Source organism: Oryx dammah, unplaced genomic scaffold, assembly GCF_014754425.2.
Source record: "Oryx dammah isolate SB20612 unplaced genomic scaffold, SCBI_Odam_1.1 HiC_scaffold_17, whole genome shotgun sequence".
NCBI classification, from domain to species: Eukaryota; Metazoa; Chordata; class Mammalia; order Artiodactyla; family Bovidae; genus Oryx; species Oryx dammah.
The window spans coordinates 4813773-4833525 of record NW_024070201.1 but is presented as its reverse complement, the minus strand read 5'-3'; the positions used below and the strand labels follow the sequence as shown (position 1 = coordinate 4833525).

General features: G+C 37.8%; 1 protein-coding gene across 2 annotated transcripts in view; it reads left to right on the top strand.

The window, feature by feature from the left end:
- Positions 1 to 19753, top strand: part of DYNC2H1 (dynein cytoplasmic 2 heavy chain 1) — a 388421-nt gene that overhangs the window by 213284 nt on the left and 155384 nt on the right. For both annotated transcript variants that reach the window (XM_040257838.1, XM_040257837.1), the window contains 5 exons: positions 4588 to 4748; positions 7810 to 7935; positions 12039 to 12149; positions 14423 to 14578; positions 16615 to 16690. In XM_040257838.1, the coding sequence (XP_040113772.1) occupies positions 4588 to 4748; positions 7810 to 7935; positions 12039 to 12149; positions 14423 to 14578; positions 16615 to 16690 (630 nt within the window). The remainder of the gene's footprint in view (positions 1 to 4587; positions 4749 to 7809; positions 7936 to 12038; positions 12150 to 14422; positions 14579 to 16614; positions 16691 to 19753) is intronic.

Sequence of the window (19753 nt, the reverse complement as noted above, 5' to 3'; positions counted from 1 at the left end):
CCCTGCCGGGCGTCACGCGCAGCCCTGCCGGGCGTCACGCGCAGCCCGGGTGCCGTGGGGGCTTGGGGGCGAATTAGGCACGTGTGTGTGACCGAGTCCCTTCACTGTTCACCGGAAACTGTCACAGTACTGTCACAGGATGGCTAGTCAGCGATACCCCAATACCAAGGAAGAGGTTTTTTAAAAAAGTGCTACTCCAGTGAACACGTGGTTGATAAGAAAGTGAGACAGTCTTATTACTGATATGGGGGGAGTTTTAAAGGTCTGCATAGACCAGATCAGCCACGACATTCTCTTAAGCTGAAACCTAAACAGGAGAGGGCTTCTCTGGTGGCTCACGAGTCAAGCAACCTTCTGCCAGTGCAGGAGACTTGAGTTCAGTCTCTGGGTTGGGAAGACCCCTGGAGAAGGCCAGTATTCCTGTCTGGGAAATCCCAGGGACAGCCTGGCCGACTGTAGTCCGTGGGGTCATAGTGAGTCCCACACAACTCGGGGACTAAACAGCAACAATCTGAAGAGACACCCTAACTCTCTTCAATTCCGTGAAGGCTGAGAGAGATGAGGATGCTGCAGGAGAACAGTGTGAAGCTAGCAGAGAATGGTTAATGAACTTTAAGGAAAGAGGCTAACCTTAAACATAAATGTGCAGAGTACAGCAGCAAATGCTGATTTAGAAGCTGCAGTAAATTACCCATCTGGATGCACAGTTCCCAAGAACAGCAAGGAGAGAAAAGAAAGCCTTCCTCAATGATCAATGCAAAGAAATAGAGGAAGAAATAGAATGAAAAAGACCAGAGATCACTTAAGAAGATTAGACATACCAAGGGAACTTTTCATGCAAAGATGGGCACGATAAAGGACAAAAACAGTATGGACCTAACAGAAGCAGAAGATATTAAGGAGAGGTGGCAAGAATACACAGAAGAACTATCCAAACAAGATCTCAATGATCCAGATAACCACAATGGTCTGATCAGTTCCCTAGAGCCAGACATCCTGGTATGCAAAGTCAAATGGGCCTTAGGAAGCGTCACTACGAACAAAGGAGTAAAGGTGATGGAATTCCAGCTGAGCTATTTCAAATCTTAAAAGATGATGCTGTGAAAGTGCTACACTCAATTTGCTGGCATATTGGAAAACTCAGCAGTGGCCATAGGACTGGAAAAGTTCAGTTTTCATTCCAACCCCAAAGAAAAGTAATGGCAAAGAATGTTCAAACTACCGCATAATTGCACTCATCTCACACAGTAGTAAAGTAATGCTCAATATTCTCCAAGTCAGGCTTCAACAGTATGTCAACTGAGAACTTTCGGATGTTCAAGCTGGATTTAGAAAAGGCATAGGAACCGGAGATCAGATTGCCAACATTCGTTGGTATAGAAAAAGGAAGAGAAATCCAGACAAGCATCTGCTTCTGCTTTATTATCTATGCTAAGGTCTTTGACTGTGTGGATCACAACAAACTGTGGAAAATTCTTAAAAATATAGGGATACAGACCACTTTACCTGCCTCCTGAGAAATCTGTATGCAAGTCAAGAAGCAACAGTTAGAACCGGGCATGGAACAATGGACTGATTCCAAATTGGTGAAGGAGTACGTCAAGACTGTATACTGTCACCCTGCTTGTTGAACTTATATGCAGAGTACATCATGTGAAATGCTGGGCTGGATGAAGCACAAGCTGGAATCAAGATTGCTGGGAGAAATATCAATAACCTCAGATATGCAGATGACACACTACCCTTATGCCAAAAAGTAAAGAAGAACTGAAGAGACTGTTGATGAAAGTGAAAGAGGAGAGTGAAAAAGCTGACTTAAAACTCAACATTCAAAAGATGGAGATCATGGCATGTGGTCCCATGACTTCATGGCGAATAGATGGAGAAATAATGGAAACAGTGAGAGACTATATTTTCTTGGACTCCAAAAAACTGCAGATGGTGACTGCAGCCATGTAAGGACTCTTGCTCCTTGGGAAAAAAGCTATGACTCACCTAGACAGCATATTAAAAAGCAGAGACATTACTTTGCCAACAAAGGTCCATCTAGTCAAAGCTGTGGTTTTTCCAGTGGTCATGTATGGATGTGAGAGTTGGACTATAAAGAAAGCTGAGCACCAAAGAATTGATGCTTTTGAAGTGTGGTGTTGGAGAAGACTCTTGAGAGTCCCTTGGACTCAAGGAGATCCAACCGGTCCATCCTTAAGGAAATCAGTCCTGAATATTCATTGGAAGGACTGATGCTGAAGCTGAAACTCCAATACTTTGGCCACCTGATGTGAAGAGGTGACTCATCTGAAAAGACCCTGATGCTGGGAAAGGGTGAAGGTGGGAGGAGAAGGAGATGACAGAGGATGAGATGGTTGGATGGCATCACTGAATGGATGTGAGTTTAAGTGAACTCCGGGAGCTGGTGATGGACAGGGAGGCCTGGCGTGCTGCAGTTCATGGGGTCGTAGAGTCAGACACGACTGAGCGACTGAACTGACCTGACTGAATTCGTTTATTTTGGCTGCTGTGGGTCTTCACTGCTCGTGGGGGCTTTCTCTAGTTGCGCTGAGTGGGGGGCTGCTCTTCGTTGCGCTGCATGCTTTTGTTGAAGAGCTCCGGCTCCAGGGCACATGGGCTTCAGTAGTCGTGCGGTATGGGCTTGGTTGCCCTGAAGCATGTGTTATCTTCCCAAACCAGGTATTGAACCCCTTTCCCCTGCAGTAGCAGGTGGATTCTTATCCACTGTACCACCAAGGAAGTTGCAGAAAGCAACTTGAAAATGGATTGACAGCATCCTAGGATGCTCTCTTCAAGCAGTGCTAATTTGCTTTTAAGTAAATTTTCTTTTAATTCACCATTTTTGTAACGTCTGTTATATCACTCAGAAATTACTCATTCAGACTACTGTTTTTTAAAATAATTTATTTCTCCTAGGTTTTAAAACTAAAATTAACAGCTAAAATGAAAATTCTTTTGCATACTTCTACATTTATACTCTGAATTATTTTTTAACTTAAGTGTAACTTAAATTTCTCAGTCAAAGGCAGTGTGCATTTTAAAGACTTTTGATGCATTTTATGATATCACAATACACTTGGTTGGCCTAGAGTGCTTATGAGAGTTTATGAATAAGTAAAGGAATATTTGAATAGATAAAAATGCTTGTTACATTGCTACAAGTATATAAGAATTCTTTTCTATTAGGAAGCATGAGTGGTACCAATTTAAGTTTAGTTAAAAGCAAAATTCATAAAATATACCTCTAGAAGCAATTGACCCATTTTTAGGGTAAATTTCACCTAGTATTAGGAATATTTATGCCTTTGAGAATGCTTTCATAATATTATTGGTTGCTGTTGTGAAGACTAGAAGGGAGTAGTTCAGGTGTGGAATTTTTTTCAGGATGGTCATCTAGAAATGCCTGTTGTAGCCCATTTTTGTGGCATCAGATTCGTATTTTAATGTGATCATTGCAGAAGTCCTTAGGAATATCTTTTCCTGCTATATTTAGGATGTCTGAGGTGCAGTGTTGTCTATTCCTTTCTACAGTAGAAAGTACAAGGAGGCCTTCCTTTCTCTGTTCTCATTCTGTTACATTCTAATCCTCTATTTTTAAACTCTGTGTCATAGTCTTTTTAGCTCAGTTCAGACATGTATATTTTTATTTTTATTTAAAGTTGGTTGTCTTTATCTTGGTTTTTGCTAAATACAGTAATGGAAACATTAAAATTTTAGCAGAAGTCTTATGTGTATGGGACTTTATATTTTTTGAAAAGCTTCAGAATAGAAAAAAGAACAGATGAATTATTTTGAATACAGTTAGTTAGCAACTGAGTGGTCTTTGGGAAGGCATTCCGTTTCCCTGAGTATGCTTAGCATAGAGTAGATGATAAATAAATGGAATCTGTTTTTATTTTGTATCCTGTTTTCTCTCCAAATGAGCTATGAATTGCTGCATCCCTGTTTTACAATTGGGGAAATCAAGGCATAATACATTTTAGTGATTTGCATAGCATCACTTAACTAATGAGCATAAACTGAGATCTATATGTTTCTGTCTCCAGACTAGGCATTTTTTCATTCTGTACAACTTTTTCTGCCCTCTTAATGCATGGACATAATAATTGTTTTTATCTTTTATCATGACAGTGATATTGTTTACTAGATCTTGTGGAAATCTGACTCCCCTAATATGTGGCACAGAGTAGGCACTCAGTTATCATATAAATGAATGAAAACCTGTATGGAAAGATTGTTGGGTTCAGTCTTCTCTTGTAGGGAGAGAATTATATATTAACACAATGCTGATTGTGTGCTTCTTCATCTGTTGAATGTGGTAATTAGAGTTCCTACTCCTTAACGTTCTTATTAGGGTTAGATGATATCATAGATATCGAGCATTTAGATAAATGCCTGGTACTTTAAGCATTCAATAAATGTTAGCTCTTCCTAGTCTGTGAATGATTTTAGAGTGAAAAAACTTTAATATGTATGGGATTGTAGTTCACCTAGTTATTCTGTTTCATGTAATTAGTCTTAATAGACTTCTTCTGGTTCACATTGCATTATTTTTAATGCGTTTAATATATCTTTTAGGACTAAAAGAGTTGTCCCCACCTCCTCTAAATCTCAAACGATTATACAAAGAGACACTAGAAATTGAACCCATCTTGATAATCATTTCCCCGGGTGCTGATCCTTCTCAGGAACTCCAAGAGCTTGCAAATGCTGAGAGAAGCGGAGAGTGTTATCACCAGGTCAGTGCGTATTACTCTGCTGTTTCTGTTTCAGCTATTGATCTTCCTGCTGTGTGTGTGTATGTGTGTGTGTGTGTATGTGTCTTTGTGTGCGCTTTCAGTCGATCAGTTGTGTCCTCCTCTTTGTGGCTACAAACCCAATGGACTTTAGCCTGCCAGGCTCCTCTGTTCATGGAATTTTCCAGGCAAGAATACTGGAGTACTTGACTGTATTAGTAAAACAGTTGTTTGTTTTTATGGTAGGGCAACTAATGTCCCTGAAAATTGTCCACATTCTGATCCCCAGAACCCATGAATTTGTTATGTTACATGGAAGAAAGAACTTTGCAAATATAATTAAGCATTTTGAGACGGAGAGGTTATCTGAGATTATTCAGTTGAGCCTAATATAATCATAAAGGTGCTTTTAAGAAGGAGGTAGAAGAGGCAGAATGTAGGTGGAAGAGGCAGATGTGATGAGGTACAGGTCAGAGAGGTGAGGAGATGCTATACTGCTGACTTTGAAGATGGTAGAAGGGACCACAAGCAAAGAAATGTTGGAGGTAGGAAAGATAGCAGGAGGCTCTCCTACAGCCCCAGAAAGAACAGCCCTGTAGTATCACCTTAGAGCAGTAGATTAGTGGGATTCTGAACTCCAGAAGTCTAATAAGGTAATAAACTTGTCTAATATAATGTGATTTTTTCCTGAGCTAAATTTCTGAGTTTTAGTTTATTCAGATTAGCACCTTTTTTTTTTTCAGTTCAGTTTGCATACACATTTTAAAGTGTATTAATTTATCCTCAATTTTTGACATCAAAATATAAATCTTTTTCATTGGGAAAATAATAATGATTAAGAAAGCAAACTACTTTAAAAGAAACCAAAAATTGAAAAGAGAATGTTATGAGGAATGTAAGTGGAAGATCGCAAAATAGCAGAGAGTTTGGCTTAGTTGCATTTCGGTGTTGCACTAACTCTAGGGAGTTTCCTTCAGTCCTGGTTATCGTGTTAATACATCAGGACCGTATTCAGTTGTCAGTGAGATGTCTTGGGGAAAGGGAGCTCTGTTCTGTGGGCTGTATCTCTTAGCTCTGATGTTGGCAAAAAGATAAAACCACTTACACTCATTGTAAGTTTAACTATGTAAATTTCTAGAGTTTTGTGTTACACAATTTTTTAATACTGTAAAACCTTTAAATACAGATATAGATATTCATAAATCTGTTACTTTAAAAGTTTTGTTGTTATGCTGAATATATGTGCTAATAATAATAATATATTCTTAATGTGAAAAATAATTTTTATTTCAAGAAAGTCTGGTGTGTCTTACTTTTTTAATGTGGGGGTTAACCATCTTCCTGACACTTTCCTGTTGTGCTTTTTAAATGTTTTTTCGTATAGTAAATGTTTTCTTCTAAGATTTCATGAACCTTTAAGCTGCTCTCACACAGTTTATGCCTTATAGAAAATTTTGAGTCCCTATTTTTAGCTACCATTTCAGTTCGGCAAACATTTTTTTTCCCCCCTCTGATTTTCTTGTACATGCCTTCCATTTGGGGATTTTTGTATTTTAATAATGGCAAACTAATATGTGCCTCTAAATATTTCAACCAGTGTTTCTTTTATCCCTTCTATTTGCTTAGTTCTGGGTTAGATCTTGAAAACTAAAAAGAAATATATATTAGTATTTATTACATGGTTTGTTACCTGCTTAAGACACATGGTTCCCACTCTCTAAGACTTTATAGTCTAATTGAGAAACAAAATCAATGCTTATGAAAGTCATCTAAGAAACAATGAAAGACTGTCTTGTATTCTTTATGAAAAGAGAAATCACTGTGGTTTGAAGTAGTCTGTAACAATTCTCTTCAAAGTGTTTTGACTACGTACTCAATAAAATATTTGAGCTAGGACTCTCAATACACATGTATCTGTCATATACAAAGACAGACACAGCTGTACTGATACATAAATATTACATAAATTATCCATAAAAAACCATATTGAGGAGTTTAAGCATGTAACCATTTAGATTCTTGACTAAAACTTTTTATAGAATCTTAGACTTGGTGCTAATCGCTCAATCGTGTCCACCTCTGTGACCCCATGGACTGGAGCAGCCAGGCCCCTTTGTCCGTGGATTCTCCAGGCAAGGATGCTGGCCTGGGTTGCCCTTTCCTGCTCCAGAGGCCTTCCCGACCTGGGGATGAACCCGGGCCTCATGCACTGCAGGCAGGTTCTTTACTGCCTCAGCCGCCAGGTGGACACATTGAAGCCATTTTCTGGGGTCTTTGGCTTCTGCTTGGAAGTTCCTGCTTTATATCGTGACCTGTCATACTGCATCAGTGTCCTATGTGCCGATAGACGATCGGGATCAGAAGTGCTGGAGTGGAAGTCCAGTGAGATCAGGTCCGCCTTTCCCCTTCCTCTCCCCTCTCCTCTTTTCCTCCCCTTCCCCTCTCATCTTCTCTCTCTCCTGCCTCTTCTTGCCCCCTCTCTCTAAAAATGAATAGAAAAACAGAGGGTTAAATGTAGAGTCTTGAGGCCTAACAACATATTAGGATTTTCTAGATGATGAAGGGCTTGGGAAATTACAGAATTCAATAGACCAAGTAGCTTGAGAGCCAAATAAATGCAACATTGGAGAAAGTTTCTTAAAAAGAGAAAATAAATTCAAAGAAGTGGTATTGTTAATGTTTAATCCCTCAAGGAGTTCAACAACAGTCATAAAAAATTATCTTTTTTTTTAAAGGCCCATGTTTCAGAGTAAGAATTGCAGGAAATAGTGAGATGAGGAATGAAAGCACTGTTGAATAATTCTTTATTCTATAACTTGAAAACTTGTAATGATAATATCTCTCCTAAACAGAAGAATGTTATAAATCTGCCATTGATATAAGGACAAAAGCAAGACAATTGTAAACAGCAACAGAGTCTGATATTTCTTAGTAAAAATTTAGAAACTTTATTACAGTACTTGACTTAGTTCAGTATGTATGGCAGGATAGTTTGAAACGCTTATGTTACAACATGTTATCAGAATTTTTTTTTTGTTTTTTTTAATTTGTTTTTGTTTTGCAGATTGCCATGGGTCAAGGTCAAGCTGATTTAGCAGTTCAGATGCTAAAAGAATGTGCCCGCAATGGAGACTGGCTGTGTTTGAAGAACTTACATCTTGTGGTATCTTGGCTGCCAGTTCTGGAAAAGGTAGATTCAGATCAGTGTGGCACAGACAAAATTCACAAACTAATTTCTCAAATACTAAATTCAGTAGTCTCCAAGGACCAACAGTATTAAGATATGTTGTGCATTATTTATGATGTTTTTGAAGAATTAGTATTTGATGGGGAATCATTTAAAATCTATATTTTCTTTAATATATGTACATTTGTACAAACCAAAATGGATTTTTTAGTAAAAAATCTATAAAAGTCTCCTTTTTAAAAGGCATTTAGGGAGAGTCAAAAAATTAATCAGGACTGAAGGGAGGCTTAGAGAAATCTTTCAGATGAAAATTAGGGAAATGCTTTAAAGAATTGTAGAAGACTGTTTTTAACATTAAATTCTCTTTATGCTTTTGTTTTGTTGTGTCTGTATAGAAAGAAAAGATATAGAGGAGTCAGAGGGAACTGCAGAACTTCCTTGCTGCTGAGGAAGCTGGGGTGTAAACTGAAGCAGTTTGCGTTTTATTTAACTAAATATTTATTTAAAATTATTTTTTATATTAATTTTTAATATTTATTTAACTAAATAAACATTTTATTTAACTAAGCAGTTCATTTTATTTAACTAAAATGGCCCCAGCATGAGAATAACCTTAAGACAGAACAAATTGATGGATCGCTTTTATTTTATTTTATTTTATTTTTTTTGGATCGCTTTTAAATGAAAATCTGGAATTAAGTCTAGGACTTTTTAAAGAAAGATGAATATGGTCTTGGCTAGTTAGAGATGACTCCTAAGACAAGATGTTTCTTGATGGCCATACGGGATTTAGCTGAAAGTAGGGGGAGAAAGTTTGTGGTTGATTCTAGCAGCACAAGTAGAAACATAATAGCAGGAGTGTGGCTTCCTAGTACATAGAATGGAGACGTCCTTAACTGTACTGGAAGGCCAGACAGGGTGCTGTGGGGCAATGGAGTTAGACAGCTAGGAAGGGGCGAGGTTATGGAATACCCTGGAAATCCTGCACAAGTGTTTAGAATTTTTGTCCTAGGACACAGAATCAAAGGAGCTTCTTAGCAGGGGAGTTAATAATTAATTAATTGATCAATTAATCTGGCAGGAGGAATAGAGCCAAGTGGAACAGAGTGGGAGGCTGTAGCCTAGTTGTATAATGTTGAAAATTTGTATAATGTGTTGAAAATAAATGGGCAGCTATATAAAACAGGTAGTTAAAAGCTACCTAAACTATGTAAAATATGTATTTAGATAAAATAGGTAGTTAAATAGGTAGATTAAATAAATCTTTGATGAATGAGTTAATGATTGAGTGAATAAAGTGATAGACCATGATGACTCATTATTTATAGTCAAAAGAAGGTATATATAAATATTCAAGTAATTCCTACAGGTTTCTGTAACACTAATGTATAAAATATAGAATTCATGTGTGATGAATGATATATGTTTTAAAACGTATAAGGAAGACTTGTGAATACTTGAATCCTGCTTTTTGTTCCAAATAATAGATTGATAGCTATTAATCTATGTATAATACAATTGCAGTTGTAATTTTGGAAACAAATCTTAATTGGAACTTTTTCTATTCTGCAGACAAGTAAAAAAACTGGAGTATAGTTGATGTACAATGTGGTGCTAATTTCTTTTTAAAACTTTATTTATTTTTAATTGAAGGATAATTGCTTTACAGTATTGCATTAGTTTTTGTCCACATGTGCTAATTTCTGCTGCTGTACAGCAGAGTGAGTCATTTGTACATGCATACATTCCATTATGGTTTATCCTGGGAGATTAGATACAGTTCCCTGTGCTATATGGTAGGCCCTTGTTGTTTATCCATTCTAAATACAGTAGTTTGCATCCATTGGCCCCAAAGACCCCATCCATCTCTCTCTCTGCCTCCCCCTTGGCAACCACAGGTCTGATTCTTTATGTCTGTGAGTCTGTTTCTGTTTTTTTTTTTTCATTTATTTTTAATTGGAGAATAATTATTTTACAATGTTGTGTTGGTTCTGCCATACAACAACATGAATCAGGCACAAGTGCACAGAAGTCCCCTCCCCCTGAACCTCTCCCCACACCCGTGACCCACCCCACCTCTCTTGGTTGTTACAGAGCCCTAGATTGAGCTGTCTGTGTATGCAGCAGCTTCCCACTAGCTCTCTGTTTTACACGTGGTACTGTATCTATAACAGTGGTACTCTGTCAGTTTGTCCCACCTTCTCCTCCCCCTGCTGGGTCCAAAGTCTCTTCTCTATGTCTGTATCTCTATTCCTGCCCTGCAAATAGGTTCATCAGTTCCATTTTTTCTAGATTCTGTATTTGTGTTAATATACAAAATTTGTTTTTCTACTTCACTCTGTATAATAGGCTCTAGATTCAGCCAACTCACTGGAACTGACTCAGTTTGTTCCTTTTTTATGGCTGAGTAATATTCCATTGTGTTGGAGAAGGAAATGGCGACCCACTTCAGTGTTCTTGCCTGGAGAATCCCAGGGACGGGGGAGCCTAGTGGGCTGCCGTCTATGGGGTCACATAGAGTCGGACACGACTGAAGTGACTTAGCAGCAGTAGCAGCATATGTACCACAACTTCTTTATCCATTCATCTGCCAGTGGATATCTAGGTTGCTTCCATGTCCTAGCTAGTGTAAATAGTGCATCAGTGAACACTGGTTTTCAGTTCAGTTCAGTCACTCAGTCGTGTCCGACTCTTTGCGACCCCATGAATCGCAGCACTCCAGGCATCCCTGTCCATCACCAACTCCCGGAGTTCACGCAGACTCACGTCCATCGAGTCAGTGATGCCATCCAGCCATTTATCCTTTGTCGTCCCCTCTCCTCCTGCTCCCAATCCCTCCCAGCATCAAAGTCTTTTCCAATGAGTCAACTCTTCGCATGAGGTGGCCAGAGTACTGGAGTTTCAGCTTTAACATCATTCCTTCCAAAGAAATCCCAGGGCTGGTGTAGATGTGTCTTTCTCAGTTATGGTTTACTCAGGGGGTATATGCAGTAGTGGAATTGCCAGGTCATATGGTAGTTTTCACTATGGAGAAAAATATGGAGATTCCTTAAAATTCATAGTGACTGTATCAATTTACATTCCCACCAACAGTGCAAAAGCATTGCCTTTTTTTCCACACCCTCTCCAGTATTTATTTTTGTAGATTTTTTTGATGATGTCTGTTCTAAGTGATGTGAGGTGATACCTCATTGTAGTTTTGATTTGCATTTCTCTAATAATGAGCGATGTTGAGCACCTTTTCATGTGTTTGGTGGCCATCTGTGTGTCTTCTTTGGAGAAATGTCTGTTTAGTTCTTCCACTGTTTCATTGGGTTGGTTGCTTTCCTTGTATTGAGCTGCATAAGCTTTTGCAGCATATATAGGGTAGATTATAAAAGCTAAAAAATTACTTTAAATGTTTTGCTATTCTTTTGGGAAGTTTGGATGAATTGTATGGATATAAATGACAGGTTATTTTTTAAATTCACCTAACAGACAGAAAGAATCTGAGGAATAAAGACACAGAGACAAATATTTGAATAAGTGACTAAAGCATACAGCACAGGCAGAAGAATTTGAATGAATTTGAATGGAGAATTTTGAGTATTATAGGCAATATGGTATAATAAAAATTGTATTGAAAAGGAATTGATATCATTATATATCTTTGTGGAAGTGTGAATGGAAGCAGTAAGGACTTGAAGGCCTGAAGATGGCTTGTAGTTTAGGCATAGTGATTACAACTAATATTTATTTTGTATTTACTCTGTGTTGGGCCCTATTTTAAGTATTTTACACTATCCTGTGAGAGTAGGTACTATTATTATCCTTGTTTAGAGAGTGTAAATCAAAGAATCCCCCAAAGTCACACAGCAAGTAAGTGGCAGAATTTGGATTTCAATCCAGTTCACCCAGTTCTAGATCCAAGTTCTTACCTGTTACACTGAGCTAGTAACAGACAAGATGAAAATTTAAAGGGAATATAATCAGAACTTTAAGAAACATATCAGATTGTCAGAGAAAGATTTAATTAAGATACTTACTTATTAATAGTATATTTATTTATAAAATGGAAATTTGTGTGTGTATTTAAGTAGAATTTTATTCTTGTTTTTGAAAACAAGGAATTGAATACTCTTCAGCCTAAAGATACCTTTCGTCTTTGGCTCACTGCGGAAGTCCATCCCAACTTTACTCCAATTTTATTACAGTCAAGTTTGAAGATAACATACGAGGTATGAAGATTTAAAATTTGAATCACTAGTTGTGTAAGTGCAGTAACCTTTGCAAGCCTTCTAAAGTCCCATAGACAACTGTCTACTATAAAAAACATTCAAAAACTTCTAATACAACATTTATAAAAATGCGTTTACCTTTTTCTTTGAAATATTATTTGATGTTGTGTTTTTTGTTGTTGTAAAAGACATAATATAAAGTTTACTGTCTTAACCATTTGTAAGTGTACAGTACAGTAGTGTTAACCATATGTACCTTGTCTCTAGAATTTTTTCATCTCACAGAACTGACCCTGTGTCTCCTGAAGAGCAACTCCCTGTTTGCTCCTGCTCCACCCTTGCAGCCACCATTCTGTTTTCTGTTTCTATGAGTTTGACTACTTAGGTAACTCACATAGGTGGAACCATGCAGTATTTATCTTGTGGTAACTGGCTTATTTTACTTGCCGTGATGTCCTCAAGATTCATCCATGTTGTAGCATATGACAGGATTTCCTTCTCATTTAAGGCTGAATAATATTGTGTGTACTACATTTTCTTTATCCATTCATCCACAAACATTTAGATTTTCTACCTGTTGCCTATTATGAATAATGTCACAATGAACATGGGTGGGCAAATATCTCTTCAAGATCATATTTTCAGTATTTTTGGACATCTACTCAGAAGTGGGGTTTCTGGATCATATGGTAATCCTGTTTTTAATTTTTTGAGGGACATCCATACTGTTTCCTTGTGGTGTACCATTTAACATTCCCACCAATAGCACACAATTTCTCTGTATCCTTACCAACACTTGTTATTTGCTGTTTTTATGTTTTTATTGGGGCCATCCTAATAGTGTGAGGTGATAACTCACTATGGTTTTGATTTATATTTCTATGCAATTTAATACTATTGAACATCTTTGTATATACTTGTCAGCTATTTGTATATCTGCTTTGGAGAAATGTCTGTTCAATTCTTTGAACTATAAAACACATGCCTTGTAATAATCAGTATCATATTTGTAATGTAAATGAATGTTTCAGTAAAATACTTCAGTAGTCATATAAAACTTATTTGGTTATTTTGAATATTGCTGGTTATGTCAGTCAGTTCAGTTGCTCAGTCCTGTCTGACTTTGTGACCCCATGGACTGCAGCATGCAGTCCATCACCTGTCCATCACCATTCCCTGTCCATCACCAACTCCAGGAGCTTGCTCAAATTCATGTCCCTCAAGTCAGTGATGCCATCCAACCATCTCATCCTCTGTCATCCCTTTCTCGTCCTGCCTTCAACCTTTCCCAGGATCAGGTGGGATCATCTGTCTTTTCCAGTGAGTCAGCACTTCGGATCAGGTGGCCAAAGTATTGGAGTTTCAGCTTCAGCATCAGTCTTTCCAATGAATAGCCAGGACTGTTTCCTTTAGGATGGACTGGTTAGATCTTCTTGCAGTCCAAGGGACTCTCAAGAGTCTTCTTCAACAGCACAGTTCAAAAGCATCAGTTCTTTGGCGCTCAGTTTTCTTTTATGGCCCAACTCTCACATCCATACATGACTACTGGAAAAACCATAGCTGTGGTTTTTTTCAATAAAAACCATAGACAGATCTTTGTTGGCAAAGAAATGTCTCCGCTTTCTAATTTGCTGTCTAGACTGGTCATAGCTTTTCTTCCAAGGAACAAGCATCTTTTAATTTCATGGTTCCAGTCACCATCTGTAGTGATTTTGGAGCCCCCCAAAACAAAATCTGTCATGGTTTCCATTGTTTCCCCATCTGTCTGCCATGAAGTGATGGGACCAGATGCCATGATCTTAGTGTTTTGAATGTTGAGTTTTAAGCCAACTGTTTCTCTCTCCTCTTTCACTTCCATCAAGAAGCTCTTTAGTTCCTCTTCACTTTCTGCTATAAGGGTAGTGTCATCTGCGTATCTGAGGTTATTGATGTTTCTCCTGGCAAGCTTGATTCCATCTTGTGCTTCATCTAGCCCGGCATTTTGCATGATGTACTCTGCATATAAATTAAATAAGCAGAGTGACAGTATTTGGAACCAATTTGGTTATGTAGGTTTTTTAAATTAAAAAATGATGTTAAAATTTTGAGATGGGCTATTAGGTGTAAGGATTTTAAAACTTGTTTTATATTTATACATTTTGAAGTTAACATTAAAATAGTTTATTAATCTTGGTAATGATGGAAAATTTCTTCATTAAAATATGTTTTCAAATATGTTAGATACTGATTTATTTGTAAGGTTTTAAACAATAGGTTCAGTATTTTTTCTCTAGTCACCTCCAGGTTTAAAGAAGAATTTAATGCGTACTTATGAATCTTGGACTCCTGAGCAAATTAGCAAAAAAGATAACATACATCGAGCTCATGCTCTCTTCAGTTTTGCATGGTTTCATGCTGCATGCCAAGAAAGAAGGAATTACATTCCACAGGTAAGTAAGAGCATGTCTTGGATATATTCTAAGGTGAACGTTTTTTATTAGAATATTTTTACAGTTTAGTGTAAGTAGCTATTATGTCTTAATTTGATTCATGATTTGTGTAGTGTTAATCAGTTGTGTCTGACTGTGACCACGTGGACTGCAGCCTGCCAGGCTCCTCTGTCCATGGAATTCTCCAGGCAACAATACTGGAGTGGGTAGCCATTGTGTTCTCTAGGGGGTCTTCCTGACCCAGGAATTGAACCTGGGACTGCAGGCAGACTCTTTATCATCTGAGCCACCAGGGAGGCCCTATGGTTTATAAATGCATATCTCTAATTCCATCTTTTCTGTTAATCTTCTGGACTGCATATAGCTATCTAGTTTACATCATTTTGAATTAAAGTGTTGAGAACGATGTGTGAACCATCATAACCCATCATTGTTAAGGTATTATGGTTAAATTCTCACAGTCATCTCAGTGTTCAAAAACTGAGTTCTCATACCTGTTTTTCCTTCAGTATAGCCTGCTCAATAATAGGCATTAATATCTGTTTACTTACGTTAGAAGCATGGGAGTTATTCTTGATACAGTGTTTTATCCATAGCCTCCCTACACTTCCCATTTGTACTCTACGCCTCAGTCACACGAGACTTCTTTATGGTCTTTGAGTCCATCGAGTGTTCTCACTATAGCCTCTGGCGTTTATTGTCAAACCACCAATGAACTATTCGCTCAGTCGTGTCCTACTCTTTGCGACCCCATGGACTGCAGCCTAGCAGGCTCTTCCGTCCATAGGATTCTCCAGGCAAGAATACTGGAGTGGGTTGCTATTTCCTTCTCTAAGGGATCTTCGCAACCCAGGGATTGAACCCAGGTCTCCCAGATTGTAGCCAGATGCTTTAACCTCTGAGCCACCAGGGAAGCCCCAGACTACCAGTAGACCACGTTTTTTCATTGCTATGGCAGTCCTACCTGGTACCATGCTCTCACTTTCTCTCCAAATGCCTATCTTAGCCCCAAATTTCATTGCTCTTCCATCTTTAAACTTTTCCCGTCTTCTTTGTTAAACTTTGTCTACTTATGTTGGGATACTCTTTCCCCAAACTGCCCTCCTCATCTGCCCACCTTTGAGCCTTTCTCTATATTTCGGTTACATGTCAAAATGAGAGCAAAGGTTCTGCAGTTTGAGTCCTGACTCTAGAATTTCCTTGCTTCAGTAAATTACTTTAACTCCTGATTAGCAACAGTTCCCTTGACTGTACAATGATCATATTTACCTTCATTGTGAGGATTAAATGAGATAAATGTGGGTTTAGAAGTGCTTAACCCAGTGCCTAGCACACAGCCTGACAATAAATACTTGTCAGATCAGTGGAAAAGTAAATAATAACAGCAGCGTGTTGTTTCATACAGTTATGTATGATACTTATCAAAGGGTATGCTTATTTTCATTTTACAAAGGTGGGACAGTGAATTTCAATGATAATTAACTTGCTGAAGGAATCATTCCTAAAAAGCTGTAGAGTTTGGAAGTGGCCAGGCTTACCTTCCTCTAAAGCCTTTTTCCCTAATTTCTGTGACAATTGTTCTTAGCTTAATGTACCAATTAATCCTGATGGATACATGAAAAATAGTGATGCACTTTTATTGAGAAATCAAAACTTACATTTTAAAAACAAAGTTAGATTTCATTTTTTTGTTGTGATACATAGTATAAATTTAAAAGCAATGAAAATGCTTCCAAATTAAAATTTAGTCTCCTCCTTCCTTATCCCCTGCTACTCAGTTTATATTCCCAAGACACCAAGTCTTCACCATTTCTTGGATGTCTTTCAAAAATGCTATATAAATTTACATATTTTATGTAATATTTAATAAAATTTAACTGTATTATCTTATTATTTTTATTAATTCTCAGGGGCTATATTTTTCCTTTCAGCCTATATTGAATTTTCTTTTAAAGAGTATAAGGACAGTTATACATGCATATATATCTTTCAATACTGCTTATAGTTCTTTAACATTTTTAAATTTGTTTTGATAGGGTTGGACCAAGTTTTATGAGTTTTCTTTATCAGATCTTCGAGCTGGGTACAACATTATTGATAGGCTCTTTGATGGTAAGTTCTCATAATGAAAACTTTGATCTCTGGTGTCAATGAAAAAACTTGAGGTCTTATTAAAAATATGTTTTTTTCAAGAGTGACTTGACTTCCTATTATAAAACTTGCTTTATATTTTATATTTTATATTCTGAATGCTGTGCTTGTGAAAGTTTTTATATTATCGATTGTGGTCATTAGCTTTGATATAATCCGTTAGATTTCTGGTTGATCTGTAGCTCCCAGGAAGCAGAAAGCTAGAAAGACCTTGTCTTTACTTTGTGGCCTTCAGCAGTTTCAGGCTTCTACTGAATTATTTATAACTGAATTATTAATAATTTTAAAGGAGTTATTAAAATTCAGGAATATGGTAGACTAAGAATCTGTGGAATCATAATTGTGCAATTAAGTAAAATCAGGAATAAAGGTACAAATAATAGACTAAAATAGGACAGCAAACAAAACCATACAATAAGATCCCTTGAGACCACCTAACTGGCTGCCTCTGGAAGACAGGACTGGTCCAATCCCTGAGGGTCACTGTTCAGGGCCAACTCAAGGGGACACCAGAGTGTAGAGGAATTATGTACTAGAGAAGAGTATGTAGCTTAAAACCATCCCAAACAGAACTCTAGATTCTTGTCTCTCCCTCCCACCCTGCAGCCTTGCCAAAGTACTCTTCCCTGAGTCTGCCCCATTCCAGTAAGTGGTACCACCATCCATGTCGTTATTCAGCTTCAAAACCCATCAGTCACCCTGGATTCTTCTCTTTTTTTAATCCTCAGACATCCAGTGTTTTGGCAGTTTCTGTCCCCTTCATGTCCAAGTCACATCGAGATTCTGTTCAGTTTTTTCAGTTTCATCAATGCCTTGGTGGTCCAAGCAATAGCTTCTTTCAAAAATTCTCCACAGAGTAACCAAATTTATTTTTTAGAAAAGTAAAGTGAAAGTGAAAGTTGCTCAGTTGTGTCCGACTCTTTGTGACCCCCTGGACTATACAGTCCATGGAATTCTCCAGGCCAGAACACTGGAGTGGGCAGCCTTTCCTTTCTCCAGGGGATCTTTCCAACCCAGGGATCGAACCCGGGTCTCCCGTGGTGCAGGCGGGTTCTTCACCAGCTGAGCCACCAGGGAGGCCAAAAGTAAAGCAAAGCAGACAATTTCCTTTTAAAGCCTGTAGCCACGTTTATCTTCTTTCCGTTCCTTGAACAAACCAGGCTTGTTCCCGCCTGAAGGTTTTGATAGGTATCCTTCCTTTTGTCTGAAATGATCTTCCAGATCTTTATGTGGTTTTCTCCTTTTCTCATCCACATCTTGTCTGAGTGGTGGTCTCTTCAGAATTTATTACCACCAGATCTAAAGTAATCTTCTAGTTGTTCTCTAGTCCCTTGTTCTGCTTTATTTTAATACATTAGAGGTGCTTTCTTATTCATTCATTTATTTTTAAAGTTTTGTTCATCTCTTTCAACTAAGTTTAATCTATATTAAGCAAGGTCTCTGGCTATGTTTTTTGCTCTTTATCTCCTTAACACCTGCAGCAGAGCATATCCCATGGTCGTAGGCACTGTTAATGTTTGTTAAATTAATGGCATGAGAATTTATTATGTAACTTGTTTCCACAAAAGGATAAGGATAGACATCTAGCATGTGGCCAAGTCCCATTCTTTTGAAGTTTTCTTCTTTTTGTTTTAATTTTATTGAAGTATAGTTGGCTTACAGTGTTTCATGTGTACAGAGAAGTGATTCTGTTGTACATATATATGTGTGTGTGTGTGTCCTTTTTCAGATTGTTTTCTATATAGATTATGGCAAGATATTGAATATAGTTCCCAGTGCTATATAGTATATCTTTATTGTTTATTTTATATGTAGTGGTGTGTATCTGTTAATTCCAAATTCATCCTACCCGCTATGTCCTCTTTGGTAACCATAAGTTTGTTTTCTGTGTCTGTGAGTTTATTTCTGTTTTACAAATAAGTTCATCATTTTTTTAGATTCCACATATAAGTGATCAGTTAGTTCAGTTCAGTCATTCAGTCATGTCCAACTCTTTGCGACCCCATGGACTGCAACATGCCAGGCCTCCATATCCATCACCAAGTCCTGGAGCTTGCTCAAACTCATGTCCATCAAGTCAGTGATGCCATCCAACTGTCTCATACTCTTTCATCCCCTTCTCTTCCTGACTTCAATCTTTGTCAGCATCAGGGTCTTTTCCATAGAGTCAGTTCTTTGCATCAGGTGGCCAAAGTTTGGAGCTTCACCTTCGGCATCAGTCCTTCCAATGAATATTCAGGACTGATTTCCTTTAGGATGGACTGGTTGGATCTCCTTGAGACCAGGGGACTCTCAAGGGTCTTTTCCACAGTTCAAAAGCATCAATTCTTCAGTGCTCAGCTTTCTTTATGGTCCAACTGTTACATCCATACATGACTACTGGAAAAACCATAGCTTTGACTACACAGACCTTTGTCAGCAAAGTGATATAAATGATCTTATGATATTTGTTTGTTTGTTTGTTTTCCTGTATGACTTAGTATAATAATTTCTAGGTCCATCTATATGCTGCAAGATATTATTTTTTCCTTTTTTATGTCTGAGTAGTATTCTCCTGTGTGTCTGTGTGTGCGTGCGCACGCGCGTGTGTGGGTATATATATATATATTTACACATATACCATTTCCTCCTTATCCATTCATCTTTTGATGGGCGCTTAGGTTGTTTCCATGTCTTGGCTCTTGTAAATAGTGCTGTATGAACGTTGAGTACAAGTTTCTTTTTTAATTAGAGTTTTCATCATCCCTGGATATGTGCCCAGGAATGGGATTGCAAGATCATATGGTACCGCTATGTTTAGTTTTTTTAGGAAACTTCCTTACTGTTCTCCATAGTGGTTGTATCAATTTACATTCCCACCAACAGTGCTAGAGGCTTCCATTGTCTCCACACAGTCTAGAATTTATTGCTTGTAGACTTCTTAATGATGGCCATTATGACCTCATTGTAGTTGTCTTTTGCATTTTCCTAATAATTAGCAATATTGACCATGTTTTCATGTGCCTGTTAGCCATCTGTATGTCT